This window comes from Quercus lobata, chromosome 3 (genome assembly GCF_001633185.2).
Source record: "Quercus lobata isolate SW786 chromosome 3, ValleyOak3.0 Primary Assembly, whole genome shotgun sequence".
NCBI classification, from domain to species: Eukaryota; Viridiplantae; Streptophyta; class Magnoliopsida; order Fagales; family Fagaceae; genus Quercus; species Quercus lobata.
In genome coordinates this window covers 64,274,992-64,290,172 of record NC_044906.1, presented here as the reverse complement: position 1 = coordinate 64,290,172, position 15,181 = coordinate 64,274,992, and the positions used below count along the sequence as shown (strand labels likewise).

At 32.6% G+C, this 15,181-nt stretch overlaps 1 protein-coding gene and 1 pseudogene across 1 annotated transcript; both read left to right on the top strand.

The window, feature by feature from the left end:
• Window positions 1–1,150: 1,150 nt before the first annotated feature.
• LOC115979501 (protein FEZ-like) lies at window positions 1,151–2,952 on the top strand. The gene is made up of 3 exons (XM_031101551.1): window positions 1,151–1,334; window positions 1,611–1,915; window positions 2,227–2,952. The coding sequence occupies exons 1-3, from the start codon at window positions 1,151–1,153 to the stop codon at window positions 2,950–2,952; spliced, it is 1,215 nt and encodes a 404-aa protein (XP_030957411.1).
• Window positions 2,953–10,893: 7,941 nt separating this feature from the next.
• Window positions 10,894–13,285, top strand: LOC115981268 (annotated as a pseudogene).
• The last annotated feature ends 1,896 nt before the right edge of the window (window positions 13,286–15,181 follow it).

Sequence of the window (15,181 nt, the reverse complement as noted above, 5' to 3'; positions counted from 1 at the left end):
CAAAAGAAATCCTTTTCCCAATAGCCAAGAGGGCTAAAGATTACCCATAAAGTCAATTATTTTACTTTGGATATGTTTCAACTACTCTGAAAGATAGGTTAGCTAAGATCCTTCCAAATTGGTCAAACAAGAACTTTTCTTTCTCTATGTTCTAATAAGGGTATGTGGTCCCTTTTAACCTTTAGACTTTGGAGTACTTCCTCATCACACGTTCGTTTGGTGTTATCTACACATTTGATACAGAAATATACAATTGTTTCAATCTGACAAAGTCAGTGGAATAGAAGCTCTGGGGAATGGAATAGAAACGGGATTTTCGGATTCTGAGAAACTTGATACAATACTATAATCCTAAGTGGTGTCATAGGAATTTTATAGTTTGAATATATAAATTTATGAGCTTTGTGTTGGAAGTTGGTTCAAGTCTACGTTTCCAAATAATGGTTCAAACACAAACCATACAATATAAAGTTACTTTCTTGGAAGCTTGCTTTGTCTTCATTTGGAGTGTATTTAGCAGAACTTTCATGAAATTAATATGATAATTGGGAAGCTAAACATTGATCCATAATCCCCATAAACTGCAGATTTGGTGTTTCTTGAGATTCCTCAACTTGGATTAAACAAATCCCTAATGGGTTTTTCATTAAGGTACAAGTAATAAATAATACTAGTCTCTCTTACATATCAAAATCCATTTTCTTGACTTGGGGTTTTCTTGGTATTTGTTTCTTTTTTAAGAGCTTTGTCATTAGTTTTCTTTGTGAGCCTTCAACGCGATCCTCGCAAAACACACACTCCTTTAAAGTCACCAGAAAAGGCGGCTGATCCTTCGGAGGCAGGCCCCTTCACAGGTAGCATATAATGGCTTCAAATTAAGTGAGGTTTGTCCAAGTTGGTGTCTTTGTGTTCTTCTCCCTTTTTAAGTTCATATATTTTAGGGTTTGCTTTGCAGCAAGAAAGTACTTTTCTCTCTTTCTCATTGAGAAGTTGTTCTGGTTTAAGATCTGCAAAGACAACAAGCTAGTTGTCTATTTCAAAGGGGAAAGTTTTACTTTAAAAAAAGAAAATAGATCTTATTCCATATATACTGCTTGTTTAGTTTGTAGAAAGGAAAACTAGGGTTAAGAAATAAGATAACAGGGAAGGTATGGATGAGAGAATTATTGATGGTGATAAACTAGATGAAGTGATGCTACCAGGGTTTCGATTTCATCCAACTGATGAGGAGCTTGTAGGGTTTTATCTGAAGAGAAAAATTCAGCAGCGGCCTCTCTCTATCGAGCTCATCAAGCAGCTTGATATCTATAAATATGATCCATGGGATCTTCCAAGTAAGATAAACTAGTCTTTACTTTTTAGCTTAATTAGGTCACTTTGCGGGAATTTATTTAACTAGATTTCAAAAGTGATTTCATTTGGATGAGCTTATTTTCACGAGTTTCTTTTTATTATTGTGTAAAAGTATAACTGTACCATGAAAGGTTTGATTTTTTTTTTTTTAACTGTATATTCCTGTTTATGATGAAAATAAGCAAATCCAAACAGTTAAAAGTATGACTTTTTAGTAGTGGGGCTAACAGTTTTTGCTGCAAACTTTGTTCATGTAGAGTTTGCCACAACTGGAGAAAAAGAGTGGTATTTCTACTGCCCTAGGGATAGGAAATACAGAAACAGTGCAAGGCCTAATCGGGTAACTGGAGCTGGGTTTTGGAAAGCCACAGGAACTGACAGGCCTATTTACTCCTCTGAAGGTTCCAAGTGCATTGGCTTGAAGAAATCCCTTGTTTTCTACAAAGGTAGAGCTGCCAAAGGTGTCAAAACTGACTGGATGATGCATGAGTTTAGGTTACCTTCACTTACTGACCCAACAGCACCACCAAAGAGATTTGTGGACAAAAGCATTCCTGCCAATGTAAAGTGTCTCATAAAACTATACTATTCATTTAGATCTTTGCCTATGTTTTAATGATAATATTATAGACATAATTTTTTCTTTTCCAGTTTGCTAAAGTGACAAGTTATTACGGATTTTTATATAAATCAACTATAAACATAATTTGAGTCCTAATTATCTATGTTAAAAATATCAAAAAGTATCAGTTGACTTAAAAATTATTGGCTCCATTATCATTAAAGGTTGTGAAAAAAGTTATGTCCATAAACTTATTGACATTTCATTGGTATTCTTGTACTAAGATATTCTCTCTTTTTTATAACTTGCAGGACTCATGGGCAATATGCAGGATATTCAAGAAAACTAATTCCACAACCCAAAGAGCTCTCTCTCACTCTTGGGTTTCTCCATCACCAACTGAAACTAACACACTTGATATGCTAGTCAAAGGTCAGCACTGCACTCAGTTTTCTCAGGAGAACATGCCATTGACATCAAAAACCAACTGTTCAGCAGGCACTCATTTCTCTATTAACAATGACATACAACAATTATCTTCCACTACGTTTTCTCCCTTAGATTTTGTGTGCTACAAATCCTTAAATCAATTAGCAGATAAACCTTCTCAACTCACTGGAGACCTTCCCTCTAGCTTCTTGTTTTCACCTCTAGAAACTTCAACACCAACAAAATGCACAGTTGATATTTCTTCCATGCTGTTAAACATGCCCTCTTCAATGCTTGGAGATTTTGGTACTAAGGTCAGTGAGAGTATAGACTATAGTGGGCCACAAGAACATTGCAATGGCTTCTCATTCAGTTTACTTCAAGACATGCAAGGGAACATTGCTAGTGGAGGTGAGCAAGCCAATGCCTTGATAAAGAATCCTAATATGACACATGCTGATGATCATTGGGAGACCGTCCGATCCATTGGATTTCCATTCAGTTTGCCTTCGAATAATGATGCTTGGAAGACAAACTTAGCGTGGGATTCTTCACCATGTCCAAGTGAAATGTCCACAAGTTTTTCTACAACCAAGAGCTATACTTAATCAAAAAGTAGAGATTAATAGTCAAAGGCATTGTTTTCTAGCTTTTAGACTAATTCAGCTAGTTGAAGTTCATTTTGTAGAATCTTTTTGTAGGCTTTTGTAATGTTTAACTTATGAATAGAATGTAATACGACGTTGATTAATTATGGAATTGAAAATTTGACAGCCATATGTAAAGTCCAAATTAAAGAACAAAAACATCCAGACAAACACAGACGCCAAACAATGGCCGGTGAGCCGTGCAACAAGAAAACTAGGAAACCCTTTTTCTCGTATATCCGTACATATAACATTATAAACTTATTTGTGGGTTCCAGTTAGCTCAACTGGTAAAGTCTCTGATAGTTGAATAAGAGATCTGGGGTTCAATCCTCGCCTACACCAAAAAACCGATTGGTGTCTTGGTCTGATGATAAAAAATTATCATCAGAAGCAGACGCCATAGGTTGAAACTCTCTCTTAAAAAAAAACATTATAAACCTATTTTAATTTCTTTCTCTCTTAAAAACTCTTTTCTTCTGATTGATGAAAGTTGCTAAAAAAAAATATTTAACATAATGCATAAAATTGTCAAGCTGACGAGAAGAAAACATAGAATCATTATTGCCTGGAAATTAAAAGCAAGTGATTGTGTAAGGGTGTTTCTAGATGCACCATCAAGAAATAATGACTCATTGAAGGGCGTAGTCATAATTTTTTGAAGTAGTTAATGAAAATATCTTTTGGAAAAAGATGCATCTGAACATAAAGAAAAATTTTATTTCTGGAGTGTTCATGTTAATGAGGCAAGGAGTATGGTGGTCAGGTTGGAATCAAGAGAAAGACAATGGAATTGAGTTGAAGAAAAGCAATGGAGGAGAAAGAGAGAGTAGAGAAAAACGTGATTATGGAGGAGAGAGAGACGTAGACTTTTTTTTTTTGGTTTAGAGATAGGTATGAAATGTATTTAATAAGGGATAATAAATGAGATCAATTAAAATATAAGCATTAATGAGGGTCTTTTTTTAACCGTTGGATCTACTAAAATCTAATGGTTTAAAAAAGATATAACTCTAAAAAGTTACACCAGGAGAAAGAGAGAGTAGTTAATGAACCCATCTCTCTCTCTCTATATATATATATATATATATATTTAATTTGAGATAGAAATTCTACTTTTATCAAATCTTTTTATTTTGGGTGATAATTACAACATACATGCATGTTTTTTATCTAATATATATATATATATATATTATTTGGGAGATAATTACAATATACATACATTTTTTTTTTGAGATAGAAATCCTACTCTTATCAATATATATATTTTTGGAAATAATTACAATAAGCTGCTAACCCCTAAGCACTTTGTGCGTGAAGATGTGCCAATTCAAGTACAAGGCTTTTGGCTACTCTTATCAAATCTAAGTGTATATATGTGTAAAATTGTTTCCTAGATATTTGAACCTAGACCCTTATCTCCTCTATCTCATAAGAACCTGTACTTATAGAGTAACCATCACACTAAATGTGTATAGTGGTACAAAAAGCAAACATACATCAAAGCGGGTTGATAAGGAAGATCTGTTGCTGGGTTTGTGTTTTTGTTCTTGCTAGAAATCAGTTTGTGTTTGTGTTTTTGTGTTTGGTTGACAAGAACGGGCAAGAAAACGCTAGAAAATCTGGGCATGTGTTCTCATGTGGATCTATAGTTTAATTTTCTATTCTTGTTTTTTGGGTTTGTGATTTTTAGATTTTAATTTTGTGTTCTTAGATCTGGGTTTGTATTCATGTTGTTCTTGTTTAAGACACACTTAGACTCAATTAAAGTGATTTTTTGTTTTTATTTTTGTTTTAAATTTTTTTATTTAGTTAAAATTAATAAATTAATTTTTTTGATTTAGATGCTGATGTGACATTTTTAATGTCAAAATAAATTTATTATTATTATTATTATTTTAATAGTTCGTCTGCCACGTAGGACTTTGCCATTAGGGCACTAACGGAAATGACTAAAATGAAAGGTGTTTTGCTAAATAGGGACTAAAATCGGTGAAAATAAAAAATAGGGACCAAAGTGAGAATCACGTGAAAATGTAGGGATGAAAATATAGTTTTCGCCTCAAAAGAATTCTATGCTTGGAGGAGCATTCTAAGAGGCAGACCTATTATTAATCGGCGTATTATTAAATTGTTGGCTCCCTTTGATATCTCATCCACATGTCACTTCCCAGTCTTACACCATCAAAGGGAAGCTAAGATCAGTTGTTTGATTGATTTACTTTCTAGGTGCTGGTTGTTTGGAAAAATTGATGCCACCTTCCTACATTTTGCAGCTACAACGGTCAAACAAATGCCACTAAGCTTTGATTACTTGATGAAGGGGGTACAAGTTTTTGCAAGAGGAGAGAGAAAGCAATATTCGTGAATAAAAATTAAGAAGTTCTTTCTAAAAAAAATGGTGAATAATAACTCTAATCATCGAGTCCAAACTCTTGGATGTCAATGATATGACTATCCCTTGTACGTAAATTGAGAGCATTTAACCCAAGGTATGATTGGTATTGTGGCCATGCCATTGCCCAATGAGTTCACTATGATATACTCTCTCTCTCTCTTTTTTTTTTTTAAAAATTATTTTTTTTAATTTTAATTTTGTGTGGGGGTAAATCAGATAGATTTATTAGAGAATAAATTCTTTACACAGTTTCAAAGGCTCACAAGTGAAAGATCTAGAAACAGAGACAACTCAAAACCCCTATACCAAAAATAGGAGAGAACACAAAGTGGAATAACTCAAACATGAGACCTAACAACAATAAACGAGTTGATTCTACCTTGAACTTTGACCAACAATGGTTGGTAGTTCTTAAATATTGATTTGGCAAATATAAGAGGAAGTCCCAAATATTAGATGTAAGACGGAATCTACTATTTATTTTTTGGTATTTTTATGCAATTTTCGTTATTTTGGGTTTAGGTTTTTTATTTGCTTGTTTTTCAGTGCTTTTAATGCTTTTTAGGTCAAATTTGGTTCCTATTATAGTTAGGTACTAATTAGAATCTTTTTTAGAATATATTTTCTTATTTGTCAAGTTTTACAGAGCCTTTAAATAAGCCTCTAAGTTTGTAAATGTTTATAAGAGATTATTATTAATAAAAATTCAGAATTTTGTCTATTATTTTCTTTGGTAGATTCCAAACCTATCACATTGTGGATTCTAGGAACCCATCGTGGACGAGAGGTTTATTACTAGAAACTAACAGTTTCTTCTATCAAAGAGCGTATCATGTGTACTTTCCTCAAGTTTTTGCGATCAGTTGGTATCAGAGTTTTGACTTACCCTGGGCTGAAGGCTATCTGGCAAGATCGTAACCACCACAACGACAACAACAAATAACTTAGCAAGTATTATGTGACGTACAACAAACACTCGCAAATATCTTTGCTAGGATGGCATTGTTGAAGCATGGAAACAATGGGATAACTACAACGGAGACGTAACTCACGGGCAACCTATTGGTAAGCAAATTTCATATAGGTCTTATGAAAGAATTGCATGTTGTTTTAATGGTTATTTTTATAAAGAGGATATTCTTGATTGGTTACTTGATCAAGATGATTTATTTGACTTTGAGAATATTAATGATGAGAGAAAAGTTATACTTGCTCTGTATAAACTTAGAGAGTATGCCTTACGTTGGTGGGAACAAGTACAATTTGATAGAATTCGACAAGGTAAAGACAAAATTTGTTCATGGCCAAGGATGAAAATAATACTTGCTAACAAATATTATCCTTCGGATTGTGATGAATTTTTGCCATATAGAATTCAAGATTATTATTGGCCAAGAAATTCATACTTAAATTATTTTGAAGAGCCATATATTCCACAATTAAAGGAGGAATTGCATGTTAAAGAATATGTAAAAGTCAAAGAAGAAAATATAGAGATTTATGAGGAATTTCATGAAGACCTTATGATAGAAGAAGATTCTAAAATCAAGATTAATGTGGAGGAGATTAATGAAGATCCTAGTGTAGACATCAAAATTTTTATGATGTATCTGCAACTGTCTAATTGATCATGATCAAGTATTTTTGATCAAATTAATTTCCAATTGATGATGTGAACAATTAGCAAATGAAATCAAGCCACATGGCAACATCAAATGAAGAAGGCCATGTGGCAACTTTAGAAGAAAAGTCTCGTATGGAAAGTTCTTATTAAATGGAAGACTAAATTAAATTTATAATTGATAATTAAATCTCAATAAATGCTGAGAGAAAATTTCAAATTAAAGACCATTGAGTCGTGTATAAATAGGGGCTTCTCGTATGAAAAAAGGAACAAAGACACTTTGAGAGAAAACTTTACTGACAATCTGCCAAAATAAAGATTCATCTCTAAGTCCAAGAGAATTCCATTGTTAATCAAGACTTATTCCTACTTCAAATCAAAGTAGGGATTCTCCTTCAATCCAGTTCGAGATTAAGCCAACGACCCTTGCATCAAATCAAATACGTTCAATTGCTCATTCAACTATTGGAGACATTAAGGCACGATTCAAGATCAAGCTTCACAACCTTTTGGATCGTAAAGTTTCTTGGAGATCTAATTAAAGAAGTTTATTGTATTCTTTCATTGTAAAGAGTCACACAAAGGACTATACTCACATATATTTTATTAATTTCAATTTCGGACTTAGTTCACGGGAAAGCAAGACCTTTATCCACGTGAAAGAAGATTTTAGCTTCCTCAATCTCAATGCTGTACATTACAGTTTTAGCATTGGGCTGGAGAGTATTGTTCCATGGTTTTAGCTAGGCATACGGCCCACTTATCATTTGATTTTTTTAGACACTAGACACATTGTCAGCTTGATTGCACAAAAGACATTGTTTTGGACCACAAGCCCACGTTACTCTTCTTAGTAGAGTCGGTGTTGAAGCTGTCTTCCCTTGCACGCATTTCTTTTTCTTACAATGTTGTAGCCGCAGCCTTTAGGATGCAAGGGTTCCTCGGCAACACCTCTTCAACTTTGTGTGCTTCTCTTTGTATTTTCTGTGCAAGACACAGAAGTTTCGACGGTGTAGGTCCATTCATCGATTGTCATTTCTTGGTACTACCTTCATTGTCTCGCTCCGCTTCATCTCTAACTACCTTCATGAGTCGGCGCTAAGGCCCAAAGCAAGTTGTGGTGTTCAGCTCTTTTTCTTATGTATTTAAGCACTAGTCGTTCTATTGGAGGCGCTACTGTAGTGATAAATCACACGATCACGAAATAGTGTAACAAATTATCAATTTATATTGATTTATATATGTGAGTACAATCCTCTATATGACTCTTTACAATAAAATAATACAATAAACATCTCTGATTCGATTTCCAAGAAACTTTACGATCCGTAGGGCTGTGAAGCTTGATCTTGAATCGTGCCTTAATGTCTCCAAGTTGAATGAGTGGTTGAATGTACTTGATTTGATGCGAGGGTCGTTGGCTTAATCTCGAACTGGATTAAAGGAGAATCCCTAATTTGATTTGAAGAAGTAGGAATAAGTCTTGATGAACAATGAAATTCTCTTGGACTTCGAGATGATTCTCTATTTTGGCAGAGTGTTAGTAGAGTTTTCTCTTTAAGTGTAGAAGCTTTTATTTATAGGCGACTCAATGGTCTTTGATTTCGAATTTTCTCTCAGCATTTATTGAGAGTTAATGCTCAATTATGAATTTAATTTAGTCCTCCATTTAATAAGAACCTTCCATATGAGTCTTTTCTTTTGAAGTTGCCACATGGCCTTCTTCATTTGATTGTGCCACGTGGCTTGATTTCATTTGTTGACTATCCACATCATCAATTATAAATTAATTTGATAAAAAATACTCGATCATGATCAATTGGACGTCTATGGATGCATCATAAAATTTTGATGTCTACACCTAGTATACGTAAAGATCTTCAAGTTGAGATGGTAGAGACCATTAAAGAAGAAATTATAGAGGAAGTTGTCAATGATCTTGATGAAGTCAAGTTAGATGATTACAATGTTTAAGCTCTTATTATTTTGATGGGAAACATTGAAACAAAGTTTATTGATTTTATTGGGGTCGAAAGATTTAATTTAACCATTGACTCTTATTTGGTAAAAATTGTTAATAACATGAAGATCGAGGGACAAGAAGTTCAAATTGCCCAATTGATGACTTTCAAGTTAGGCAGGAAGGCAAAGAAGATGAAGTATTCAAAGTATTTCTTCTTTTGGCACGAAAGATTTAAGATTTCAACCATCAACTCGAGGACGAGTTTGTTTCAAGTGAAGGTGTAAGATGTAGGACAAAATCTACTATTTAATTTAGATATTTTGTGTAATTTTTATTATTTAAGCTTTAGGTTATTTATTTCCTTATTTTTAGGTGCTTTTAATGTTTCTTAGGTCAAATTTAGTTCATTTTATGGTTAGGTATCAATTAGGATTTTTTTTAGAATATATTTTCTTTTCTGTCAAGTTTTATAGAGCCTTTAAATAAGCCTTTAAGTCTGTTAACATTTTTCAAAGATTATTATTAATAAAAATTCAAATTTTTTTCTATTGCTTTCTCTGGTGGATTTCAAACCTATTACATTGTGGATTTAAGGAATCCATTATAGATTCGAGGTTTATTATCAGAAATTAAAAGCTTAGTTTCTCTTCTATCAAAAATAGTATCTTGTGTACTTTTTTTAAACTTTCGCAACATCAATATCTAAAAGGCAAAGACCCTTCTTTAAATTACAAAGCTTCTAGGATTTGCTTCTAATTACTAGAGGCACAGCACAAAAGAGAAGAAACTTCACTTTTGTTGGAATTTATAGACAAACCAGACACGTACTTGAACTCTTCAAGGCTTCCTATCACTAATTTAATTAAAAGCTTAGGTAAGTTATCTTCAAATCCTTGCAATAAGGGTGAAACTTGAATTGGCTAGGCTCCTGAACCTCCTATTTTCGTTGTTCTTCTTCTAGTGAACACCTCCAGGACAATGAGAAAAAGAGACGGGGAAGTGGCTTCCCTTGTTTATGGCCTTTGCCTCCCTTGAAATACCCAACCATGCGTTTTACACTCAAAGTTTGTGGTTGCTTCTAAATCCACATACCTTAATGTATGTTTAATTGGAAGAGAACAACCTACTCAACCATTATGGTAGGTGATATCTAATAAGGAAAGTTAACTACTGGAAAGTTTAACTGGAATAAAACATCCTACGTGACCATTATGGTAGGTGATACTTTTAATAAGGAAAGTTAACTAGTTGAAAGATGAGACGTGGAACAGTGTAAGGGTTCAAGGAAGCCCATGTATATTATCAAAAGTACTTGGGGCCTTTATTTTAGTCAAGCCCACTCCGAGACACTGCAGTTTGAGTTAATCATGCATAATGTCCAAATTGCTAGCCCGGTTAAAGTGCAGGCCCTGTAGTTCTTTTTGGATTTTATTGAGCAAGTGTAACCCCCTTGATTCTCGTCCTATACAAATTAGTAATTATAGGGAGATATCATGGGCGAGTTCTTAAATAAGTACTTGGCTTAAGTCCAGCCCATCAAGTGTATTGTATTTGTTGGGATGATAACATTAGGCTTAAAATGAACATGTATCATCTTAACTGGTTTAGTGTAATTAGATACTAGAGTCAAGTTTTTTCCATTAAATAATAGACCAAAAACTAAGATCTCATGGGCTATGTAGACCTAAAAACCATTTTTGATCAATCCTCTAAGGATGCAGGCCCATAAATGTTTGTTACTAAACATGTAAATCTTTATGCATGTAAAATAGTTGGGTAATTTTTTATTTTTATTTTTATTTTTATAATTTTTTATATGTAATGTGTTACATGCACTTATGTTTTTAAAAATGAAAATGTGACTCAAAATCACGTTTTCTGTTTATAAAAACAGTGTACTGTGTAAAATAAACAATGCGTAAAATAGTGGTATTGCTTTTTCTTAATTTCTTGTCACCCAATAAGGCCAAGCTTGCTATGCCACTTTTCCAATCCTATATATATGTTTGCCACAACTGGTAAAAGAGAGTGGTTTTTGAGTTTTTCTACTGCCGTAGGGACAGGAAATACAGAAATAATGCACATCCTAACCGGGTAACTGGAGCTGGGTTTTGGAAAGCTACAAGAACTGACAGGCCTATTTTCTCCTCTGAAGGTTCCAAGTGAATTGGCCTGAAGAAATCTTTTCTACGAAGGTAGAGCTGCCAAAGGTGTCAAAACTGACTGAATGATGCATGAGTTTAGGTTACCTTCACTTTCTGACCCAGTAGCACCACCAAAGAGATTTGTGGACAAAAGCATTCCTGCCAATTAAAGTGCCTCAAAAAACTGTACTATTCATTTAGATCTTTGCCTATATTTTAATGATAATATTATAGACGACATTTTATTTTTTTTACCAATCGAAAAGGTGACAAGAAGTTTTTAATTTTCATATAAACCCATCATTAATATAATTTGAATACTTGACATATACTTTAAAAATACCAAGAAGTGTCAGTTGATCTAAAAGTTATTGACTCTATTATCATTACTTTATTATTTATTGTTTCTAACTTATTGATTTAAAAGTTGTCCATAAATTTATTGCCGTTTCACTGGTATTCTTGTACTAAGATTAAAAAAAAAAAAAAAAAAAAAAAACTTGCAGGATTCGTGGGCAATATCAGGGGCGGCTCTACCCTTTGTTCAGGGGGTTCAAATGAACCCCCTGACTTCACAATATATATATATATATATATAAAATATTTTTTTTTGTTAGTTTAATACTTTAATTTATTCTTAAAAATATTATTGCACACCATAACTTAAATCTTATACATTCTTACTATAAGTATTTCCAACTTTAAGAATACAAGTAAGTGTTTGTAAACTGTAGGTTTCACTCTTTATTATAAAGTTAAATTATATGTGTGCGAATATGTTTAATATTAATTGTGTGCATTACTTTTTGTTATAATGTTATTTGTGTGAATTATGATGCTTGTGGATATTTGTGTGTATAGTTTAAATATAATATAACTTTATATAATTTAATAATTAGGAAATTGAGAGGGTTTATTACATGTGTGTGTATTGTTATCATGTTATAATAATTTTTTGTTATAAAGTCAGAAAAATTCAAGAAAAAAATTGTAAAGTTAATGATTATTCAAGCATTTAATTGGTTAAGTAGACACGTAGTGTATTATTTTATATTTGAATGAATGTGGTTGTGTGCATCAATAATTAACACAAAGCCAATGAGTTAAGTTTATTCATTTAATTTAAAATATTTTTTATAAAAACAATGACAAATTAATAGATAATAACAACTGCATAAAAATAAAAATGTTAGACAAGCTTAACAAAATTAAATGGTCATAACTACTCACATTGGTAATAAATACTCATAATGAACTATCATGTAACAATTCAAAATTTGAAAACTTGTAGAAGGAAATTGTAAAACTTCAAATTTTTTTTTTTTTTGGTTGATAACTTGATATATTCAAGTTCTCTAATTAATAAGAAAATTTAATTTAAGTTTCTTAATGACCCTCCTAAACAAAATTCCTAGAGCCGCCACTCAATATATGCAGGATATTCAAGAAAACTAATTCCACAACCCAAAATAGCTCTCTGTCACTCTTGGGTTTCTCCATCACCAATTGAAACTAACACACTTGATATGCTAGTCAAAGGTCCACACTGCACTCAGTTTTCTCAGGAGAACATGTCATTGACGTCAAAAACCAACCGTTCAGCAGCCACTCATTTCTCTATTAACAATGACATACAACAATTATCTTCCACTACGTTTTCTCCCTTAGATTTTGTGTGCTACGAATTTTTAAATCAATTAGCAGATAAACCTTCTCAACTGACTGGAGACCTTCCCTCTAGCATCTTGTTTTCTCCTCTAGAAATTTCAACATCAACAACATGCACAGTTGATATTTCTTCCATGCTGTTAAACATGCACTCTTCAATGCTTGGAGATTTTGGTACTAAGGTCAGCGAGAGTATAGATTATAGTGGGCCACAAGAACTTTGCAATGGCTTCTCATTCAGTTTACTTCAAGACATGCAAGAAAACATTGGTAGTGGAGGTGAGCAAGCCAATGCCTTGATGAAGAATCCTAATGTGACACATGCTGATGATCATTGGGAGACCGTCCGATCCATTGGATTTCCATTCGGTTTGCCTTCGAATAATGATGCTTGGAAGACAAACTTAGTGTGGGATTCTTCACCATGTCCAAGTGAAATGTCCACAAATTTTTCTACAATCAAGAGCTTGTTAGAATTATGCATGGTTAAGTAATTAAAACTCATCATTTCCTAAAAGTTTAAGCTTTTGAGACAATCGGTAATTTAACAGAGCTATACTTAATCAAAAAGTAGAGATTAACAGTTAAAGGCATTGTTTTCTAGCTTTTAGACTAATTCAGCTAGTTGAAGTTCATTTTGTAGAATCTTTTTGTAGGCTTTTGTAATGTTTAACGAATGAATAGAATGTAATACCACGTTGATTAATTATGGAATTGAAAATTTGACAGCCATATGTAAAGTCCAAATTAGAGAACAAAAACATACAGACAAACACACACGCCAAACAATGGCCGGCGAACCGTGTAACAAGACAACCAGGAAACCCTTTTTCTCGTATATCCGTATATATAACATTATAAACCTATTTTAATTTCTTTTTCCCTCTTTGTTGGGAGACTAGAAACATCTATACTTTATTTATTTATTTATAGATCCAATTGAATTCGAATTTAAAATGGTTACTTATTGTCAAGTGTGGTTTTTTTTTTTTTTTTTCTTCTTCTTCTTCATGTCTAGACAAGATTCGATTCAAAATTTCTTATTTAACGATAGAAACTTAAGGTTTGACGGAAAACCCACTTGAATTAACGTGTTTGACCAATATTGCTAAGCAATGACCATTCAGTATTTAAGCCTACTAGTATAACTAAAACACCTATGAAAATACATTATAAAAACATACATACATTTTTTTTTTTTATCTTACATAAAATCCTACTCTTATCAAATCGATTTTTTTGGGAGATAATTACAATATACATACATTTTTTTTTATCTAATATTTTTTGTGTGGAGATAATTACAACATACATACATTTTTTTTATTATCTAAGATAAAAATCTAATTTTGGCAAATTTTTTTAACAGATAATTACAATAAGCTGCTAACCTCTAAGCACTTTGTGCATAAGGATGTGCTAATTCATCTGCAAGGCTCTTGGCTACTCTTGTAGAATTTAAGAGTATATATGTGTGAAACTATCTCCTAGAGACTTGATCTCTGACCCTTAACCCCTCCAACCCACAAGAATTTGTACTTGTGGAGTGACCATCACACCAAATGTGCATAATAGAGAAAAAAAAAAAAAATACATTCATGATATTGTATAGTTGTTTAATAATTATCTAGGTGATATAATGTCTTGTACACACCTCATTTTGCAACCTACATTTAATCTTAACTAGAAGCAAAATAGTCATTCCACACATCGTGAGTGAGACTGTGATTTGGACCATTTGATTTCAAATTACATAATGTAAAATAAATCCTAAAGCAACAATGATCGAAACAATAGATCACAAGCCTCAATCATACAATCAAATTGAAAGATATCGAAGAATCTAATTTCAAAGGTAGAGGTGCACCACATTATAGAGGCTAATCACACATGATTATGAACAACTAATTCTAATTGGTAATATTTAGGATCAATTTGAAGGTGACGATGTGTTATAATTCCATTAACATTAAAGTTAAGGTTGGACAAATATTAATAATTTTGATGGTAAAAAATTAATAATTCCTTGGTTTTGGTTGTAATTGATTGGTAATTGTAATTAATTTGAGGGAATCAAGTTTTATTAATGTCTTAATAGGGGTTAATTTGGAAAAAAACAAGAAGAAAATCAATGTATTTAAGTTTAACTGGAGAAAAAAGAAGAAGGGAATTTTGTCATTATTGTGTCTGAATGCTGATTGACACTTGGACAACTATTCCATTTGTTGATTGACAAACATAATGAAATTCAATAGATTTTGAATTTTGGCTCTCTTATTTCCCTCCAATCACAAAAATCTTGAATTAAAAGACCTTATCTCTCCAAAACCATCCCCCTTCACCATAAAAAAAGGGGGTGAAATGCAATTTCAAATTCATTTCAACTTAAT

What these genes read in the sequence shown, in the direction of transcription:
- LOC115979501 (XM_031101551.1), top strand. Translation starts at nt 1,151, where the DNA reads ATGGATGAGAGAATTATTGATGGTGATAAACTAGATGAAGTGATGCTA. An exon ending in TGATCCATGGGATCTTCCAA is followed by an intron (nt 1,335 to 1,610) that starts GTAAGATAAACT and finishes TTGTTCATGTAG; the next exon opens with AGTTTGCCACAACTGGAGAA. An exon ending in ACAAAAGCATTCCTGCCAAT is followed by an intron (nt 1,916 to 2,226) that starts GTAAAGTGTCTC and finishes TATAACTTGCAG; the next exon opens with GACTCATGGGCAATATGCAG.